The sequence below is a fragment of the Leptodactylus fuscus genome, chromosome 6 (assembly GCF_031893055.1).
Source record: "Leptodactylus fuscus isolate aLepFus1 chromosome 6, aLepFus1.hap2, whole genome shotgun sequence".
NCBI lineage: Eukaryota > Metazoa > Chordata > Amphibia > Anura > Leptodactylidae > Leptodactylus > Leptodactylus fuscus.
The window spans coordinates 69115635-69138267 of record NC_134270.1 but is presented as its reverse complement, the minus strand read 5'-3'; the positions used below and the strand labels follow the sequence as shown (position 1 = coordinate 69138267).

The 22633-nt window shown below is 41.5% G+C and overlaps 1 protein-coding gene across 1 annotated transcript; it reads left to right on the top strand.

The window, feature by feature from the left end:
- Positions 1-453: 453 nt before the first annotated feature.
- On the top strand, positions 454-22327 carry MBOAT7 (membrane bound acylglycerophosphatidylinositol O-acyltransferase MBOAT7). The gene is made up of 8 exons (XM_075280201.1): positions 454-529; positions 8839-8924; positions 9568-9697; positions 10445-10571; positions 17305-17461; positions 19989-20349; positions 20436-20618; positions 21080-22327. Exons 2-8 carry the CDS (start codon positions 8849-8851, stop codon positions 21453-21455), a joined length of 1410 nt encoding a protein of 469 aa, XP_075136302.1. The 5' UTR covers positions 454-529; positions 8839-8848; the 3' UTR covers positions 21456-22327.
- Positions 22328-22633: the final 306 nt, after the last annotated feature.

The following is a 22633-nucleotide window of genomic DNA, read 5'->3' as shown; positions in this document are numbered from 1 at the left end:
GCATGTGGCCTAAATCTGTCCCAGGATGGCAGTAGTTTTGATGATGGATTACAGGAACTAATTTGTAGCTTGCAACAAAGATGACCAACAATATCCCTGCAGGAATCCTGGAGACACTCCAGCAAAGTGAAGGGAACTTCTCGCCGCACAGTCGGACAGTGCCCGTCAGGGTGCAGCATAGCCCCAGCCACATGGACTTCGCACTCCCCACTAATGGGAACTACTCTTCACATCTAAAGGGTTAATCCATATAGCATGCGTTACGCACAAACCATTGCTCCCGCCCCTCAAGATTGGAGTGATGGGCAGTTAGCCAATCACCGTACAGCATTGCTATCCATGTACCAATCAGCGCTGAGGAGGCGAGGTGGGGCTGATGAGGTCACTAGGAAGCAGCTCATCCCATGTAGTGGGGCGGGTGGTGTTGGTGTCTGCCTTCCATTTCCTTGTTCCCTCTCCTGTGTAATGAATGGTTCCTCATTAACAATCAGAGCCTGCAGCTGCTGTGCTTTCTAGGCATCCATAGAAGGTAAGGTAACGGCTCTCCGCTCTGCCTGCCCCGCACACACATACACACACACACGTAGCAGGACTAGACACATTTGTTGTGTTTGTGTAGTGTTACAGGTGAAGCCTGTCACTGCAAGTTGTGCTGGGCTCTGCTTCTGGTATATAGGGCTACAGCAGGTCTGAGGCTGCCCCGCCCCCTAATTAGAATATTTGCATATAATTGTAATGAGCAGGTTGCAGTATAACAGGATAGTGTGTGTGTGTGTGTGTGTGTGTGTGTGTGTGTGTGTGTGTGTGTGTGTGTGTGTGTGTGTGTGTGTGTGTGTGTGTGTGTGTGTGTGTGTGTGTGTGTGTGTGTATATATATATAGTTGCAGTTGTCAGCTCTTTAGAAAGTCTAGTGTGTATGACTGTGCGCTGTGTATGGAGTGCACTATACAGAAGGACTGGGGGATAGCAGGCGCCCCCATTGCTGCAGGTGAAAAGTGACACCGTATACAAACAGCTCTCACATTACTCTATGGGAAGGGGCAATAATTGTGCAAATTGGCTAAATTGCTCTAAATTCCTTACATGTAAGGACATGAGCCCATGGCTATTAGTTGCACATACTTGTTACGCTACTACTGTGTGTTGCAATAATGCTCTCCTATCAGACCCTACATATAGTACATGAGTTGTCACAAACTTCAGGATCACAAAAAAAAAATACCGCAGAGTGCCATGAAGAAATGACGGGGGTCTTCCCATCTCATGCATACAGCAACTTTGACCACGACCAAAATATGCCAGGTCATTCTGCAGTTCCTTCATTAAAGGGATCCTATCATTGGATACCCTTTTTTCTGACCAACACGTAGGAATAGCCTTAAGAAAGGCTATTCTTCTCCTACCTTTAGATGTCTTCTCTGTGCCACTGTTCGGTAGAAATCTGGGTTTTATTCTGTATGCAGATGAGTTCTCTTGCAGCACTGGAGGCAGGCCCCAGCACTCAAACAGCACGGGGGGCGTCCCCAATGCTGCAAGAGAACTCTCCAGTGCCGCCTCCATCTTCTTCTGGAATGCCCTCTCCCTGTGTCGTCTTCCGTCCTGGGTTTAAATCTTCTAGGCCTCGGGCAGGAGCTGACTGGCCACAAGAAAATGGCTGCTTAAATCTACTACATAGTGTATGCCACTGTGATGAACTTGGTGTACCTTGTGACTGCAAGTTTTGGGTTTACTCCATCAAACCAATAGGCCGCATTAAGGAAGTCTGTTTAGGGAGGAGTGGTGCAGAAGAGTCACTACAGATAGATGGTAGTCATATATTAGACTTGATACAATGAAGTGTTCCTTTAAAGAGAACCTTTCACCACCACTCCCACCTCCAACTCTTTGTATCCTACAATAGATGCTGCTCCACTCATCCACTCTAGCCCTTAACATTGCCCCGCAGTCATTTCAGTACAGCTATACTCTGTGCTGTCAAGTAGGTGGCCCCTGTATGTCTGCTCCATCCCTGGACCCACCCATCTCACAGCAGAAAGCAGGATAGTGTTCAAAGTAAAAAGTGACACCTTCGGAATGGTGAAAGCTACAGAAAAAAAAAATCAGCTGCACTGGAATCTGTAAAATGTCACCTGAGTACAAAGTGGTAGAAGTGAAAGGTTTCAAAAGAAGTCTTGTCACCAAAAACTGGCATATCAACCCAGCCCCGCAGATAGGTTAGGGTCATCTAATTCAAATAGTAATTTCCCATGGTATTTTGTTGCAATATGCACATTAGGTCTCTGGAGCAGTGAGGGGTCTGTCATTGCGCCCAAGAGGTAAGTGACAATGCCTTCATTGCTCCACAGAGCTCATCTGGATATAGACAAAATCTGCAATGGAGGCACTAATACACAAGGTAACCCAAAACCATCCATGTGGGTTTATATACTGGGTTCTGGTGAATGACGCTAGGTTCACAACTGCGTTCGGCACTCCGTTCTGTGGCTTCCGTCTTCTGCATGCAAGAAGACGGAAGCCACAGACCGGGTCCGGCTGTGAGCGACGGTGAGCGTTTTATGCTCTCCGCCGCAAAACCGATTTTTTTAAATCCGGACACAGAGTACTGCATGTCCGACTCTGTGTCCGGATTTAAAAAAACGGTTTTGCGGCGGAGAGCATAAAACGCCCACTGCCGCTCACGGCCAGACAGCTTTCTCACCCATTCAGATGAATGGGTGAGAAAGAATCCTGCAGGTTTCCGTCTCCTGCCTCTGTTTTATGCAGGAAACGGAGACCAGGTGCAGATGTGAACGAGCCCTGACTCTTCTAAGCATACTCAACTGCCACCACCGCATTACAGAGCACATTATGATGTTGGTGCACTGCGGATGGACCTTTAGCTCTCTGAAGCACTGCTGTTGACACTTAAGACCCCTACCACCTCTTGTCTGCGCCACCCCATGAAGTGACAGTTGATCCTCACCCTGCTGTAGCATCACCAATCCTACCTAATCAGTGCACCTAGGGCTGAAGGCCGCCCCCAGTGCACCAACTGCCTCATTTGAATAAGAATTCGAAATATTATTTATTTAATTTCAAATCTACAAAAGTGCCAACCATAACAGATGTATGTTATTTAGCACTGCAATGGTAACTATGCTTTCATTGGCTTACCCCAGTTTATTGCTATCCCATTTAGTATATTGCGGTGTTGTCAGTCAGCTGTATAGTGATGTCATCTGTCAGTAGTCACCTGTATGAATTGAACATTTAAGGTGCATTCAGCAGCAACCTCGCCCCCGCCTCAGATGCACATGCATGTCGTGTACATGGGGTCTTAACTATGTGGTGTCAATTCCATTATTCATATGCCTTGTTGGACTCTCACTAGTATATGGAGCTGATCCTGAGTTCCTGCTGTATTTGATGCCACAATGTTGGCGTTGCTAGAAATTTGCATTTACGTTACCATACCAACTGATGAATCAGGCATACTGTCAATACCTGCCATACAGTATCTGCCGAGGAGCTGTGTAAAAATACACTAGGTTATTTTTTTTAATAAAAAAGAAAGCATTTTGGTCAAGTTACACTCCCATGGAGTTAAAACCATACACATTGGCCTACAGGCCAACTACCACATAAAAGACAACATTATTGTAAAAAAATATAAATTTATTGAGAAAATACATAAATAAATAATAATATAAATTCAAAGGTAATTGGTGCAACCAGCAATAGATGCAATGAAATACATACTAATAGGCTTCCATGGGGTAATGTGCTTTATAATTAGTCAATGCAATATTCAATGAAGAAGATACTCCATAAAAGTGGGTATCATTTGCTATATATGAGTATACAAGAGCTTTGAATCACTAAAATTCTTACTAAAAAGCCAATGTGTTTACACTTAAGTGTTTACAGACATAATATTGCAGACAAAGAAAAGCATGTGAGCTACTTGAACATTACCTGTACGTATATCATGCACCGATACGCGCCCCGACGCGCGTTTCACCACGCAAGTGGCTTCGTCAGGGGGAGATAGCTATGTGGCTGAATGCCTATTGCAAATATATACAGTCCTATGAAAAAGTTTGGGCACCCCTATTAATCTTAATCATTTTTAGTTCTAAATATTTTGGTGTTTGCAACAGCCATTTCAGTTTGATCTATCTAATAACTGATGGACACAGTAATATTTCAGGATTGAAATGAGGTTTATTGTACTAACAGAAAATGCGCAATATGCATTAAACCAAGATTTGACCGGTGCAAAAATATGGGCACCTCAACAGAAAAGTGACATTAATATTTAGTACATCCTCCTTTTGCAAAGATAACAGCCTCTAGTCGCTTCCTGTAGCTTTTAATCAGTTCCTGGATGAAGGTATTTTGGACCATTTCTTTCTACAAAACAATTCAAGTTCAGTTAAGTTTGATGGTCGCCGAACATGGACAGCCCGCTCTCAAATGATCTGAAAACAAAGATTGTTCAACATAGTTGTTCAGGGGAAGGACACAAAACGTTGTCTCAGAGATTTAACCTGTCAGTTTCCACTGTGAGGAACATAGTAAGGAAATGGAAGACCACAGGGACAGTTCTTGTTAAGCCCAGAAGTGGCAGGCCAAGAAAAATATCAGAAAGGCAGAGAAGAAGAATGGTGAGAACAGTCAAGGACAATCCACAGACCACCTCCAAAGAGCTGCAGCATCATCTTGCTGCAGATGGTGTCACTGTGCATCGGTCAACTATACAGCGCACTTTGCACAAATAGAAGCTGTATGGGAGAGTGATGAGAAAGAAGCCGTTTCTGCACGTACGCCACAAATAGAGTTGCCTGAGGTATGAAAAAGCACATTTGGACAAGGCAGCTTCATTTTGGAAACAAAAATTGAGTTGTTTGGTTATAAAAAAAAAAAGGCGTTATGCATGGCGTCCAAAAAGAAACAGCATTCCAAGAAAAACACATGCTACCCACTGTAAAATTTGGTGGAGGTTCCATCATGCTTTGGGGCTGTGTGGCCAATGCCGGCATCGGGAATCTTGTTAAAGTTGAGGGTCGCATGGATTCCACTCAGTATCAGCAGATTCTTGAGAATAATGTTCAAGAATCAGTGACGAAGTTGAAGTTACGCCGGGGATGGATATTTCAGCAAGACAATGATCCAAAACACCGCTCCAAATCCTCAGGCATTCATGCAGAGGAACAATTACAATGTTCTGGAATGGCCATCCCAGTCCCCAGACCTGAATATCATTGAACATCTGTGGGATGATTTGAAGCGGGCTGTCCATGCTCGGCGACCATCTAACTTAACTGAACTTGAATTGTTTGTCCAAAATACCTTTATCCAGGATCCAGGAACTGATTAAAAGCTACAGGAAGCGACTAGAGTCTGTTATCTTTGCAAAAGGAGGATGTACTAAATATTAATGTCACTTTTCTGTTGAGGTGCCCATACTTTTGCACCGGTCAAATTTTGGTTTAATGCATATTGCGCATTTTCTGTTAGTACAATAAACCTCATTTCAATCCTGAAATATTACTGTGTCCATCAGTTATTAGATATATCAAACTGAAATGGCTGTTGCAAATACCAAAATATTTAGAACTAAAAATGATTAAGATTAATAGGGGTGCCCAAACTTTTTCATAGGACTGTATAGTGTCTGGGTAATTCTAAATTATATCCAGCTGCCTGAAAAGAATCCATGCCGGAACCTAGGCCAGAACGGCCGTACATTGCAGGCGCGCCCGCGCACTCCAAAACAATTAGTGCGCATGCGCGAGTATATCAAAGTATCGCGAGACGCCTACACTATGGTGTGTGTAAGGAACGAACCAACATACACTGCGCATGTGCAAGACAAACATCGCAAACCACCGTACATGCCAAAGGATGTATATATCTACGGGGATTGACATAAGATGTTCTAACTAGCTGGTTGCACCAATTACCTTTGAATTTATATTATTATTTATTTATGTATTTTCTCAATAAATTTATATTTTTTTACAATAATGTTGTCTTTTATGTGGTAGTTGGCCTGTAGGCCAATGTGTATGGTTTTGATAATACTACCTAAAATTGCCCTATATTTTTGTCTGACACTCCCATGGAGTTGCCTGTAGGCTGCAGCTGAACTGATCTCTCCGACTCCGCAATCGTCGCACCTTCCTGCCGCAGACAACTTCAGTCGAAGCCTGAATGGTGGAGCATGAAGTTGATGGCTCCGTGTCGCCATTGTAGTCCTAAGGATGCAGATAGAGTTGAAATTGCTACCTGCCTCCTGAATCAGCGGGTCAACACCCGAAATTCGGGACTGTCTACCCAAGCCAAGGTTGGTCGATATACTATCTGCCCTATGGTTAAAGCAGCCCTGGTTCTGAGAAAGGGACCACTCTTTATGCTGCCTTAGTTTATTACCAGTGTATGGCCAAGGAAGTCCTTATCCAGCCTGTCCTTAGGACAGGGAATAATATTTGGTCAGTGGGAATCCCATCAGCTTCTCGCTTTCCATCTGTTGGAATGGGCCATAGTGCTTGTGCAAATGCCGCAGCCTTTTCCACTGAATGGTACAGGATCACATGAGCTCACCTTTTGTCATTATTCCACTGTGGTAAATAACACGGTAACTAGTGCCGAATACCTTATTAGTACCAGCTTTAGGCCAGATGCCAAGTGAATCAAAGTGGTATTAGAAGATTGTATGTCTGAACCAAGTAGAATCAAGCTGAACCGGTGCCATGTAGTGGAAAAGGGGTATAGATGTTATCATTACAGTCAGCAAACAGGTACTATGGGGGAACAGTTCCCAAAACCTTACAACTGGTTAGCTGACGCTAGATTCACACTAGCGTTCGGGTCTCCGTTCTCAGCTTTCCATCTTCTGCCGGCAGAAGACGGAAAGCTGTCAGAGTGGGTCCGGCCGTGAGCGCCGGTGAGCGTTATTTGCTCTCTGCTGTAAAATCGTTTTTTTAAAACCGGACACAAAATACTGCATGTCCGACTCTGTGTCCGATTTAAAAAAAAAAAACGGTTTCGCGGCAGAGAGCATAAAACGCTCGCCGCCACTCACGGCCAGACATCTTTCAAACCCATTCAAATGAATGGGCTTGAAACAGGTTTCCGTCTCCTGCCTCTGTTTTGTGTAGGAAACTGAAACCTGCAGAACGGAGACCGGGCGCAGATGTGAACGAGCCCTGAGAGGTCTGGCTGATGGCCATGCAGATAGCTCATGATAACCCATCTTCACATGTGTAATCTGCTAGGAAGTAAAGAAACTTATTTTTATACTTGACCTATAGATCACTGCAGGACCCTCTTTTATAGGCCTGGATTCACATAGGACACTGCTCTGCAGCTTTCTGGCTGAATATTAAAACAACTTAAAATAAATATTAAATGTAAACCAACAGTGAGCGATTGATATTAGACCAGGGGTGGGCAATTAATTTTCCCATGGGGCCGCATAAGAAATTTAAACTATTCTAGAGGGCCATGCGCACCGTGGCAAATTTAGCTCCACCCACTTCTATGTTGACCCACAACTATGTTGAAAATTGCAGTGATCCCTGAATACCTCATGATATCCATTTTGGGAAATCACATGGAGTTAAATACTTGTACTCTCCATAAAATGCCAGTACTGCGTTGTGCTGTTCCTGAATTCTACGTTAAAAAAATTGTTAAATTCCGCCCCAATTGGAGATAGAGATTAAAGCAGGACAATGAAAAAATAAACTTCATGCTTGCTGTTGCTGCAAATTTGGTGTCTGAATCAGGTGCAGTATCCCCGATGTGAGACACTTTGCTGACTAAGCCCATTCATCTGAGTATAATCAGTAGTGGTAGTAGTTTAAATAAGCCTCATGGATGTATTATGGCTTCATACAACCTCAAAAATGTCTAGTGCCTTACTCTACCACTGTACACCTTCAGTCTTATATGATGAAATAAAATGTTTTCCGGGCAACAGACCCGCCTACCTTTCTAAGTGGGAGGCGGAGCTGGATCTGTCTTTTACGGTTTCGCAGTGTGCTAGAATTCTTGAGTTCGCTCACAAGAGTTCAGTAGCTTGCAAGTATCAGGAGGCGGGTTATAAAATCTTGACCAGGTGGTACCATGTTCCATCCAGGTTGCACAGGTTCATGCATTGTTCTCGTTGTTTGTGGTTTGTTTTATTTGCGGACCCTTTTTTGGTGGGTTCTGTCCTGTTACTGACTCTGTCCTGTTTTCTTTGTTTACTTTTGTTATAATAAATAATCTATGTAAAAAAAAAAAAAGTTTTTTCCTTATTTTAAAAGCACAATCAGCGCTTCCATCAGTACTGATAGAGATGTTCATTGCCATTACAAGTGCACCGGGGAGTGAGAGTGGTGAGCTGGGTCCCCTTATTCATCTCATCATTGGCTCCTTAAACATCTCTAGTATGGGGGCCATTTTACTGTGTGTGGACTAGAGATGAGCGAGTAGTATTCGATCGAATACCTCCCCGCCATCGGTATGCGTGTAAGCGGCCAAACACCAAGGGGTATGGATTTCATTGATATTTCTAGTGAGACGTTCCTTACTACTGGCCTGGAGACGTTTCCTCCTGGCAGGGCAAGGAGTGTCATTTTTGCTTGGCGATTATCATACTCTTAGCTAATAACTGAGGTGTCTCACTATTGCCTTTATTTGTTGCAGTCCCTTAATATGTAGAACCTATACCACCATTTACTATGCTGTATCCTATGCCACTGTCTGTACAGTTCTATGAGACTGCTTCGTACGAGATGTCTACAAATTGGGGAGGGATTCAGGTATTTCCTTCTGATTCCTTGACTTCTGTTTTGTGATTTCTTTGCAGAAGGGTGGCCATGTCCCCTGATGAGATAACCTATCTTGCTGTGCTGCTGTTTTCTGTAATAATAGGATTTCTCTTCAAGCATGCAAGTAAGTTCATGTGTAGTTCTCTGGTAACATAAAGTTCTACACCTAATAATACAATGGATTTATTGTACCATGGAAATGTGAAAATTTGCTTTGCTAGTGTCCCCCCAATGGGTGAATATTGTACAGAGTAGTAGCCCCCAGAATATAAAGCAATGAAGACTGAGATACTGAAATCCAAACTCTATTTCAGCCTTAATTGTTTTATATGGGAAATATGGTTTTGTGGTCTAATCTAGGCAGCATAACCACACTTAGCATCTAAAAATTAAAGTAATAAAAATCCAACAAAATAAAAAAAAAAATAAGCTTGTTATGTATACTAAATGATTATTTTTTAATCATATTATACAATTAATAATAATGTAATAAATGAGATGTATAGTTTGTTGCGTATTTACTGTCATAGGAATTCAATTCCATCACCAGCTTTTTTGTGGATTAGAGGAGCTTTGCTGCTTCTATCTGACCATACTTCTTAAGTCATTTATGAAGGAGTTGTAGGTGGTGGTTGGCCTATTGACTCCACAGCCCTAATAACATGGAGAAGATTACTGGAACCAAACGGTCAGGATTAGAAGAGCTGCTTAGATGTCCTCCTACTTCTCAAGAACTCTTTGGATTAAACCTGCTCTTGTATTTTCAGGTCCTCCTGTGAAGAAGTGGGGTGGAGCTGCAGTGGGATTTCTCCTTACTCTGGGGACCTGCAACATCCACTTACTGCATTCTGTTATTACTATCCTGGGGACATGGCTCATCACCAAAATTACACCCAGGTACAAGCCCTGTGACTATATTGTCTGTACAGACTTTAGCTATTCCCTAGGAATCTGTTGTTACTGTCAGATCTTGTCACTTTCTTGCACTAGGCTGGACCTTTATCTCTGTTCAGCGTCTCGTCTCTGCTGCATGGCATAATGTAGTATTTCATTGCTATTACTATTCCCGTGATTAAACAAGTGTAATATTTGATCACAATGAATCCTTAATAGGGCATATGAGAAGATGTTATCTGGATGGGACAAACTGGAATGTTTAGGGGGTGTCCCAATGAGGACTCTTTCCTGGAAGCAAACAATATGTATTCCATGCACCAGTAGTATAAAAGTTGGTTGTACAGATTAGATAAATGGCGATTTTGGGAGGAGCTATTCACTCTTCCTTATTGGCAGATAGGAGAGAGAATGATGAGGCTTTGGGAAGATAACACACCGTCAAACGTCTCTGGTAGCAACTGTCTACCCCTCTGCCTATTCAGATCACATACATGTTCAGCTAAGTCAAGTGTACTTGTATATTGGGGCATGTGAGAGTAATAGCTGTTGTCTAATGTTTAGGACCTGACTTAGTTCTTTACAAAAGATTCCGTTTTTGGCAGTAGCGCCCCTTTAAATATATGTTAAATGTAACCTGAGAAGGAGCATAAGCAAAACAACCTTGACTGTTTACCTGCCATGATATATTGTTAGAAAGTATTAAGACGTGGTTTTTTTTTCCCCTCTGTGTCTTTTACTCACTGTCAGGTCCTGTCACTTCCTTGCACTGGGCTGGACTTTCACCTACCTGCTCTTCTTCCGAACGGTGACTTATTTTGACCTGCCGGCACCAACCCCATTCACTAATGCTGTGCAGTTACTTTTGACTTTGAAGGTGAGTTCACATCATGGCGGTAAAACTAATTCAGTAAATGAATTCAGAACTAAAACTCCAGCTGCCTGACCCCAGACCACTAAAACATACATACTTTATTAATTGGCAAAGTAAAACAGGCAACTATGGCCCAAAATACTCAAGTCAGGTTATCAGAGATAGTGAGCACAGGAGATCACTGTGGCTACCGCTGGACTAATGCGAGCTCAGCGAGGGAGGCGGGCGTAGCCACGTGCGTCACCCATGACGTGTCGCACACTGATTGAGCACTCCCTCTATTTGACTGTGAGGGCATCTGGTTAAGGTATTAAATAATCGGTGTCCCCTGTCCATGATTATGGTCACTCATCAGTGCCATCAGGGTGGGGGAATAGGGAATGTATTACTGCTACACTGCATCTAAAAATGCTCATACACCAGAGATGAAGCACTATTAACAACAGATCGTGCAGAAACATGTTAGGTAGTTGTAACCTATAGGGAATAATATCAGCTCCTGTAGTGTATTTAGTAACATTGGTGTTAATTTGGACCACCTATTAGAGTCTGCTTAGAGTCACCCTAGCACTATTTCATAGTGAATAAGCAGAAAAAAACATGACTGTTACACCAGCTGATGTAGTAAAATCCATCAGTGTATGAGTGAATTTGAGATAACACTTGACGCTAGCACTTCTTCAGCAATACTCTATATGTCAGTACAGATTTAGGATTGTGGATGTGGGTCCACGTGGAAATATAAATTTTAGCCGCAATGGTGTCCTGTGCTCACTATCTTTAGCGGCTTGATTTGAATATTTTTGGCCATTGGTTCCAGTTTTAATTTACTAATAAAGTCTATATTTTTTGGTGTTCTAGTGTCAGACCATTTGAATTCACATCACTAACCACTACATTTAAGACACTGCACAACTGTCAAGGTATTATATATATTATGTAGTATTACTGAGAAACCAATGATGCATTCAAAGGACCTATATCCTGGGGAGCAGGTTTGTAATAAATATTGTACCCTCAAGTTACAATGTCAGTTGGTTTGGGACAACCATTGTAACTTGAGAGCATAGCTCTATGGAAAACTAATCAATGGTTCCATAATATCACCAAAAATATGAAAAATGGAGATTAAAGAAAAATCAACACATAGCTAATATGGAGAAAGCGACTCCTTAAAGTCGTTTTCCAGGATTAAAAAAAATGAATTTAGGCTGGGGGAGGTAGGGAAAAAACAAACAAACATACTAACCTGTACACAGGGCCTCCTAGCGTGGTCCGGTCCTACTGCACTGATGTTTTCTTCTGGCTGAAGTCCCCGCATGTGACAGCAGAGGCCAATCAGTGGCCTCAGTGACGTACACGGGACATCACAGTTACCTGTGATGTCCTGGGTTTTACCAGACAGATGTCCTTATGGATTTGTTAGAAATCCCCAGCTAGGCAATATATATTGGGTCTGGCCAGTACCCTGCTCTGCACTGTTAAGAGCCAAAAACGTAAAACTAGCTGTCTGCGAATGGAGCCCTCTTTGTTTTGTTTTGTTCAACTGGCTTGGCGATTATTCCCATATTATGCCCTTAGGTTTCTTTGAAAGTCAGGTATCAATCTATAGGGAGCTACCTTCCAAAAAGGTGGTGTTGTGAGCAAATTCCTCTTTTTCATACCATGTGGTGGATCACATCATATCTAGAATCATGAAACCACTTTAACCAGGCCCAGTCACAGTTCTCTTACAGTGACCACACTGTTCCATTCATACAAAACTATGGAAGAAATGGTTAATGCAAATATAGAAGCTGAGACCTATGATGCTTTTTTGCAAGGTACTAACTTGCCAAAATTGCTTCGGTTCTTCCTGTGTTTTCAGAACTAGTATGAATGGAACAGTGTGGTCACTGTAATAGAACTGTGGCTGTGCCTGATTATAGCGGTTTCCTAATGCTAGGAAAATCGAATCTACATTTTACCCCCCCTAGGCTGTGTCTGATATTATAGTGTTCAGGTTAAAAGTGCTGAGCTGCAGTACTAGATATATTATATCTATAAGTGACAGTGATTTCTGGAGAAACGCAAATTCTATTTTCTAAACCTGGATATTGTAAAGGCATTTTCTTGTCAGTAGGTGAAATTACCCAGATTGCTCCCTCCATACAGTTTCTGGGAGCAAAGGGCGGCAGAGGTAAGTACGGGCTTACTCGCACATCAATAATTTGGATCAGTCATTGTGAGCCAAAACCAGAAGTGTAGACTACACCCGAGGTTAGGTATAGTGGAAAGATTTGCATCTGTATGTATTTTCCGCCCATACACAATGACTGGATATAGACTAAGGCTCCTTCTACAGATTCTCTGCACATATACAGCGGCCACGATATATCGCTGGTGGTCCTAGCAGCAGGATGACCTATGATTCACTTATCATTGGGGATTGGCAACCCAATAAAGAAAGATACAAATCTTTCCAGCTACAGTATGCCTTTGTATTTAGCTTGTTAGGGTGTGTCTACAGAAAATCCTCTAGAAGAAAAGTCCCTTGTGACTGTGTGTAATTGCCAGTCCTGTCTGTATTTAGCTGGTGGGTAATTACACCTGCTGCTGAACGCCTAGGACTGTACTGGCACAGGTCCGACAATGGAGGACTAGAGTGAGCGAATGTCTGTTATCTAATAATGCCATCAATTGTGTTCTTAGAATATTACATCAGTCTATCTATATCTGTTAGCCACACTGCGGAACATACTTTGGTGAAAATGTTGAAATGCAAAAAAAAAAAACCTGACAGCAGAAGGAACAACATAACGTGACTATTGCATTTACTGTGAAGGAGTTCTGTAGCTTATGAGAGAATATCATTTCTTGTGAAAGACACCTTTATTTTCTAAGATTAATACAAATAAGTGATTGTATCAGAATGATAGAGAAAAGCATCTTCATGATAGTCCTTATCACAGAACTCTCCATGCTTCCACATTACCAGCATCTGTTGTACGTGTAAGGGAATACATAACAACATGTAACTATACTCTGTCTGGATGAGAGCCAGGTCAAAGTCTCTTCTATCAGACAAGGTAACGTGAGGCTCAAGCAATCAGTCGCTACTAATATCTGCGCAGGAATGTTGCCAGTGACACCAGTGACACCTTTTTTCATTAGGCCTGATACAAGAGATCCCCTACATAGTATAGTACTAGACTGACTTCTAAGCTGGCAACGCACATTAACCCACTAACAACTATATTAAAATTGCAAAAACCTTCCTGAAAATTTTATATTTTTTATTACAGGTGTTGAATGTATGGCTTACGTAAATGTTACAGGCATATAAATCTGGTGCCTTATGTGCATTTTTTTTAACCCTTTAGAGATCTAACTTGGTTTAGCCTTAAACAAGTGGCATTTTATCATTTTTAATTGTAACTTTACAAGACCTTTCTTCCCTATGTATGTACTTTTTGTTATTTTATTTTTACTTTTGCAAAATAAAACTTTTTCCTGGTAATAATTTTAATTTGTGTGTCAACATATTCCAGTAGTATAAAGAGGTGCGGGTACAACAAAAACGGAATTAAATCGCAGCAAAGGCAAAATGCATCCAAGTGATTAAATTGACCCCTAACATAATGTTGATACCAGACAGTTCAAACTGCCACAAATTTGTCCAAAGTATTTACAGAGGGTAGTTGCGAGATTTTTCATAGATCGAGGTTCTTTGATTCTAGAATTCAACTCTAGTCGGGAAGGTGGGACACAGCACTCCTCGAGTATAATGGTAGAAGACTTTTTACAGCATATGAAGGAGCAGCCTTCAGGGTAAAGTTGTTGTCAAAGAGCTCTCAGAAAAGCAGTCCGATTTTGGATGGCAGTCTCCCTATGGGCACAACCACTAAATATAGTACAGTGAACTCTCTTGGGAGTTACACCCCAACAGACATCTAGTATACTGGAATTTAGTTTGTGGAAAAACAGGTTTGTGGCAATAATTTAGTCTAATTTTCTCTGTACTGAATGCATAGACAGCTGCTGGTAGCCATAGTCTGCTGTGGAGGGTAACTGGTAGCAAACTCTAAAATATCCTGCTACCACTGGAGGGCTCCAGATAAAGGCATTGGAATTCAGAGGTACCAACCATATCTTTTCCGTCTCCATCCAACACTCGTAGGCTGGAATTGTAGACCAAGAAGCTCACAAAGTGCATTATACTTGCAACAAAATGAATATGGGTATGCAAATATGCAGGGTCTAGAATAGAGCAATTTAACTAAATTGCCATTTTGACTGGGGATATCCTTCCTAGTAGGGAGATATGAAGGGGCATCCATTTATATGAAGGGTTCATATTTATCGCAGAAGTAGAGGGTAGTTGGCAACATATAAGGCATCATAAAGGGCTATACATGTTATATTGGGATTGGCTATAATTTGTGCTGCCAAGAGTTCTATATTCAGGACATATAATAATGGGGATAATGGATGGTGCCTAGTACTATTTAATATGGAATGGGTCTAAAGTAGGCATACAAGTGTCTTGGGTGTGGAGTAGAGGCTCTCCAGTGGTCAGAGGTAAAAGTCCCTAAAGCCTTTGTGGTGAAGGCTGTGAAACATGAAGAGCCAAGAGATTCGGTCAAAGGCTATCAGGGTGAGTTAATCAACAGCTAATTCGGTCAGCTAGAGTCTTTTAAATTCCGATCTTAAAATATTTACCAAGAGTGATGGATTGGTAGTTAGAGCACTCTTGGGGGTCCTTTCCCACCTTCTGAATAACTGATATGAAAGCTAAACATAGAGCTCAGAACATCCGTGCCTGGCTCGAAGCTGTTGAACTGCTTAACCATGTTTGAGATCAAAATATTTGCATATGCTTTGTAAGAAAAAAAGATATGTCAGCCCATCAGAGTGGGGAGATTTATCCCCCAGGGAGGTCCCCAAGAGCCTCACTTAGCTCTTTGGTTGGCCATATAGTCAACCCTATATGTTAAAGTAGTCACCCATGCAGTTTTATTAGGGGCGTTTTCCATTTATTTTCAAAGTTAGTTACGTTTCGGACCTAAGTGTGTCTCCTGTGGGTGACCCATCCACGAGGGACCTGCGAAGCTCCAGTAAGGCCAGGTGGTGTTTATTGGTGAAGGTCAAACCCTTTATATTTAAAGTGAATAATTTAACCATATGGGAAATGAAGAGAAGATAAACTCACATGACCTGGTGGACACCAGGGATAGGAGGCGGATGGCTCTTCATGACCATCTCAACTCTACTGTGTCAGGATGTTCCTCACACTGAGTGTAGTGGAAACATCTATGCTGCTACTGAATTTAATAAAAAAAAAAAAAAAAAAAAAAAAAAAAAGTGTTATCAAATGCTTGGGATCACAAGACCTCATGAACTGTTTAATGAATTTTATTCCTGAACAGTGAGAGATTATGGACTAACTATAGATGGGATCCATTGGGTTAATTTTTATTTTACATAATCTCTAATAGAACAGATTGGTATGCTGTTCACATGTGGTTGAGGAAGTTGTCTGGCCAATAATTTTCTTTTTTAAAACCTGCTCACAATGGTAAAAAAAATTACCTACCTCTCACAAATGAATATGTCTCCTCCGCGTTTACAGCTTGCTGCCTAGATTTAAAGCCACCTCCATTTATCTATCTCTAGAAGCCCAGCTGATGACTTATTCCCTGTTCCTGGCCACCTATATTCCCTACATAAAGTCTAGAAAAGTACTTGATTTGTCTGTTATCACTGTATGTAAATATTGAGATAACTGTGCCATTACCAAAGCACTGCTGCCTGAGCTAAAGGAAGTGAATGGGAGAGGAGATAGGAGAAACCCTGAGATGGTAATCCCGTTTAAGGAAAATTACTGTTGGCATACCAAGGGTCTTAAAGCAGTATTCCCACCTTGGACATTAGACACCAGCGTCTTATAAATGTGGGAAGCCCAACCTACTTGGCGAGATGGCCTCTGGGCTCCATATCCTGGGTTGAAACTTAATAGAAAGGTGCACTATGCTTTCTTTATTCACTTCTATGGAAGTCACAGAAATAGCCAAGCAGACCTAATTCATTATTTCTATAAAAATGAACGGAGACAGCCCAACCTCCTTTTTCATCGCCTGCGTGGATGTGGTTGTTGCTTCTTCTGGAGACCCCCCTTCTCCACCTCTGTGCAGATCCCAGAGGTGGGACCAAAATCAACCGTTCATGGTATATGCTGGGAATAATATGCAAGTTTACTTGTTAGAAGTGACTTCGTACCTCTCTTGTCATGTATTGTTATTGAATTCCTTATGTTTTCTGGAACATCTTTTTAGCTCTGTTGTGCTGTTCCTCTGTTATTCCTCCTAGAAATGTATAACTAAATAGACAACTGGGTGTTACCATTCCCTTTGTCATTGTCCTGTCAGTCCATCAGTGACCATCTCTGTTAGTACTGCATACAATAACATAAGTTTGCCCCCATTACTTTGTAAATCCATACAAATGCCTTACAGCTCTATATCCAATGTAACGTTAGTTTGTCAACAAATCAACATATTAATATATAATTGGATGTGAACCAACATGAAAGTCACGCCAGCTCTGAAACAAATGAGCTGAGTATAATTCTTACCTAGGTACAAAGTGGGCATGTGTATTAGTGGTGGCACGTGACTCCGATAACTTGCATACCATATGTCTTGAATTTATAGGTTTGAGCCATTCTTCTAACTTTTTGCCTGTGTCTATTTTCCAGCTTGTGAGTTTGGCAAATGAGATACAAGAATATAGCAGAGTGAAGAAACAAGAAGTGGCTTCATTTTCTAGTCAGTCGTCTGTTAATATGATTCCCAAGATCCCGAGTCTGGTTGAGATATTTTTGTACAGTTACTGCTACATAGGGCTGATGACTGGTAAGTGTACACTACAGTGGGTTGCACGTGTTAAAATGGGTTAGGAGGGGTTTTATATCATAAAACGTGTAGTGCATGCTCCACTGGGAATTCTGGGAGTAACATGCAAATCACTTTTCTTAGATGGAGAAAGGAAAACTGTGCCTATAGGGACGTCTGTTTGGTGAAATGGGAATAGACGTCCATCTGCAGATTTGGGGTTCTTGTTCTTTACCAATGTAGAGCAAGGTACTTGTTTGCTAGGTGAGAGGCCATTGACGTGGTCTGGAGGGGTATTATGTCTCCTTGTGGAGACTGCTTTTGCCTTTTTGAAAAGATTTTCTAGTATAGGTTAATATCTCAAGTTACATCAAATGTCAGTCTGGCATTGACTTACAGGGAGCTAGCTTCTGATAAGTGGCACTAGAGACAGAAAAACGAAACATTGTATGTTTTCCCCATGTCTTAAATTGTCACCACAGAGAGTAACTTGGTATTTGGCCGGATGCAGTTCCTCTCACATTCTGCCAGACTTCCATTATAAACTAACATATATAAGATGAAATATATAAAATCTGACTGTTTGGCCAATATGCAAAAGGCCATCCTCTCACACCAGTCATGTAAATTGTTATTCTCACAGCACATTAATGGCACATGCTAATGGATACTGGGCAAATGGGCTATTTCATGTAAACAAGCCCTGTCTGTATGCGCTATTATTGCATATTTGCATTATAGAAGAAACCCCTTTGCCCCTTTTTTGTAAGAGCCTAGTATGCTGTACTGCAGAGGAAGTTCTTGGCTGGCCGTGGCTTGCCTCAGGAAAATCACTGAGGATGGTGGCAGCAACATCTGTGGCACACTGCATGGTGCTTACACCTTGAAAGGGGTTGGCTCATTAAAGGGGTTCTCGTAGACTCCATATTGTTTTTCTTAGGATGGATCATCTATATCAGGTCTGTGGTTGTCCAATATCCAGACCCTCCACCATTCAGGTGTTTCTAGTGCAGTGTACGGAGCTGGAAGCAGAAAGGCTTTGTACTCAATGTATGAAGTGAATGGGAGTGGATGTGCAATATCATGACCACTACACAGTGTACTGAGCTATCTCCTGCTTTGTACATTGTGCTGAAAATAGCTTATGGGTGGATGTCCCACGTGTTGGACCCCCACAAATCTGATATTGGTGACCAATCCTAAGAATGGGCTACCAATATCAAGAAAATCCCCTTTAAAGCTTAGAAAATGACCAGCTCCATTACTGTTTAGTTTGAGTTATTTTCTATAAATGAAGCATATGTTAAAGTGGATATAAATGTGTTCAGTCAACCAGTCATTCTGGTCTTTTTTGAATGTGGGAAGAAACTTATAGAGACATGGGTGGAACATAAAAACACTTAACCACTGAGCCACCATTCTGCCCATTAAAGTTGTCAGTCAGTGTATTCCTCTCAAGTGTCAGGCCAGGGAAGTAACCAAATGAAAAGAAACATAAAACTTAACTTTTGCTATAGGTATATTAAAAATATCCCAGAAAATAATATATACCCAGCAGTATAAAGATGACCACGGGGAGGGATCCTATGTTTTAATTAATGGGAAACCCTAGTTGCAAAATCTTACATAATTCACAATTGTCCCAGGATAAATGAATTCTGTTAAGACTTAAGGGACCGGTAAAGTAACAAGTAAAGTTTCTCTGCTAAACAGAACCAATGTACCATACCCTGTGTAATAGGTGGGAAAAGCTGGGTAGGAATTATGTCAGATATCCCATTGATTCCCCTATATACATAAGTGAATGTCCCGTGGAAGTACCCGCACCAACCATCGAGGCATTGCGAAATGCAGTTTTCACTGCATTAGACTAGTATGTTAGGCAAGACCTGTAGCTCTATATCTAGTGTCCTGATGTGCCAAGACTATATGCTACTGGTGAAACACATGGAGGATTAGCATAGGTAGTGCGGGGCCGATCCTAAAAAAGAGGCAGTCTTTCCAGTGGATTTATGTGGATCAGGATATATTCTTGGATTAGGGTTATGTTCCTTCCCCGCAGGACATTATGTATATGGGGGAATCAGTGGGTTATCTGACATGATTCCTGCCCTGCTTTTTCTACCTATTATACAGGGTATGATCTGTTTATAATAGAAACTTTACTTGTCGCTTAAGTGTGAACAGAATTCATTTAGCCTGGGACAATTATGAATTATATAAGAGGCGGAGGTTATGCAACTAGTTCCTATCTATTAATTAAAAAATAGTAACCCTCCCCATGGGTATCTCTTTATATTGCTGGGTATATATATTAACTTTACTATAGAGATATTAAATATAAGTTTTCTGTTTCTCTTCATTTGGTTACTCACTGCTGTGAATTCAGCATGGAGATGGCTATGCCACCACCGCACCACCACTGTAATGTCCGCATTTTAGCTGAATTGGCAAGTATGTAAGAAAATATTACAAAGGCCTTATGAATTTGCAGTCTAGTAATGCATTGTTCATATCATGAATTGACCGTTTCACCTATTGTCTCTAGGTCCATTTTACCGATTTAAGACATACCACGACTGGTTGCACCAAATTGGTTCTCAAGAAATTCCAAGCTGGAAGCCTATGTTGACTCGATTGAAGCCGGCTCCTGTTTTTGGTGTTCTATTTCTCATTGTTTCACACTACTTCCCTCTGGAATACGTGAAGAAAGATGAGTTCTATGAGTGCTGCTTTCTTTATCGCCTCTTCTACATGGTCCCCATCTTCTTTGTCTTCCGCATGCGTTTCTATGTGGCCTGGATATTTGCAGAGTGCGGTTGCATTGCTGCCGCCTTTGGTGCCTACCCAGTTTCAGCCAAATCTCGCTCTGGTGGGGGACCAACTGTAGAATATGCATTACTAGAGAAGTAAGTTTCCAGTATTATTCATAGCATTCGTGTTGACCACTTAGCGGGACAGTGAAAGTACAACTTCTATTATGTTCTCCTTGTAGAGATGCTGATGGCTCAAAGGTGAATGTTGAGTATGACTACGAGACAGTCAAGAACATTGACTGCTATGGAGCAGATTTCTGTGTGAAGGTTAAAGACGGCATGCGCTGCTGGAATATGAGTGTGCAATGGTGGCTGGCACAGTACATCTACAAGAATTCTCCTGTGAAATCCTTTGTTTTTGGGTAAGTTCATATGGAATGTCTCGCAGTGATTTGTATCAGAGCCTGGCATGCCATAGTCAGGACAGGATAGGAAGAGGACTCCCTCTGTCCATCCATCGGTGCCCTGCATTATAATCTCAGGCCTATCAGTGTTACTATGATAGTACTAAGTATTCCAAAGCATGATGTAAGTGACTTGTATGGATTTTGTAAACTAGACATAGCAAGAAAACCACAAGTCCATTTAAAAAAATAAATAAATCCTTTTGCTTTCTTCATTTTTTTTTTTCTAGCGATAATTGTCACCCAACTTTCTTAGGCCCAGATGAATGATGCACCAGAAGCTTTCTTTCTTACTTTTTTTTTTTAAACGCATATCAGTGTGTATTGTATTATGCTCAATGGCCTCCTAAAAGTAATTTGATTAAAGTACTTACCACATATGTAGCAAAGTCTAATATTACCATTTATCCCATTGACAGGAGTGCCTGGACCATGTTGATCAGCGCTTACTGGCACGGAATTCATCCAGGGTATTATCTAAGTTTCCTGACCATACCCTTGTGTCTGGCATCGGAGGGTGCCATGGATGCTGGCCTGAGACGTCGCCTGTCTGATTCTGGCAAGCTAGTGTTCGACTGGGTGCACTGGTTCCTTAAAATGAGATCCTATGACTACATGTGCATGGGTTTTGTCCTGCTCACCTTCTCAGACACTCTCCGCTACTGGCGCTCCATTTATTTTGCCATCCATTTGGTGGCGGTTTTCTTCTTGATTGTTGGCAAGTTGCTGGCCATGACTGCTCCTCGAGCTCCCAGGAACAGCAAAGAAGGAAAAGAGATTAAAAAGGAAAAATGATCAAAGTCTCTGCCTAGTGTGTCTTGTGCCTGGATGTCTCTGCAAGCCATAGAATTTCTGTGCTTGTGCTAAACTGGATGTTTTGACTGAACAGGTCCTATGCTTCAGTACTAGACTGTGAAAGACGTTTTTTACTGTACATACTGGGACTGGGAGTTGTGGTCTCTCAGTATTCTGTGAATGTCCCTACCATCACCTGACCATTGTGCTTCCTTGAAGGACCACAGTTTGGTTATTATACTTTATGATTTATTTACTGCTTTTTTTAAATTTGTCATCAAATATGTGTTTTTGTCACAGGTATGAGTGCCACTGATCACTTATGTATCCTTTCCTGTCTTTCAATCCCCCTACTGGCGGGACCATGAATTGCTGGAAATATTAAATTAGTTGGCCATTGTCCTCTGGCAGCACATTTCATTATAGGAACAGTTGCAAAAAAAAAAAAGTTTATAGAGTATTCTTTTTGCTGCCATTAGGCATTGTATTATAATTACAGTACTGATTTTACGCTTTCATGAGAGTATCATTCTAGTGAATGGCGGGATCACTAATAATCACACAAGATTAAAGGGGTTTTCCCATCTCAGTGTTTCAGCAGTTTTCCTGCTGTCTCTTCTTCTCACTCTCTGTATTTCTTTCACCTCCACCTCCCAGCTTGCTGAATGACACTGAAGTATCACAATACTTATGCAGATCAGATAATATCACATGCTTCTAGAGAAGGACTCAGTGTTATCTGTGTGTTTATATAGAGAAATAACAGACTTAGCTTTATCAGCAAACTGCAATTATCTGAACTGATTGTCCTGCCAGAAGAGCTGTAGGTAACAGTGAGAGCAGTGAGTGACATCCCTTTTCCTATCTCACAGAGGAAGGGGTTATGGTAACACTGTGTAAACAATGGGAGGAATAAGTTCACATAGCAGGCAAACAAAGCAACATTTCTAAAGCAATATATTTAGGAAAAGTATTCAGTTTACATAAGCTACCAGTATAGATAGGATCCTTGAGATGGGACTACCACTTTAAGCTTCTGTTCATGTCTGCTAAACTTTTTGCATTGATTTTCTTCCAAGCAAATTGATAGAACCCGATAAGCAGAGCATTGACCGATGACTAGAGCCAAAGTAATAAGGGCACCATGTTTTACAATTAATAGTTATGGCTCCAAATCT

Bases quoted from the DNA above. Each gene is read 5' to 3' on its own strand.
- MBOAT7 (XM_075280201.1), top strand. From the start codon at position 8,849: ATGTCCCCTGATGAGATAACCTATCTTGCTGTGCTGCTGTTTTCTGTA. The intron at 9,698-10,444 runs GTACAAGCCCTG...ACTCACTGTCAG, and splicing joins ATCACCAAAATTACACCCAG to GTCCTGTCACTTCCTTGCAC. The intron at 17,462-19,988 runs GTAAGTGTACAC...TATTGTCTCTAG, and splicing joins CTACATAGGGCTGATGACTG to GTCCATTTTACCGATTTAAG.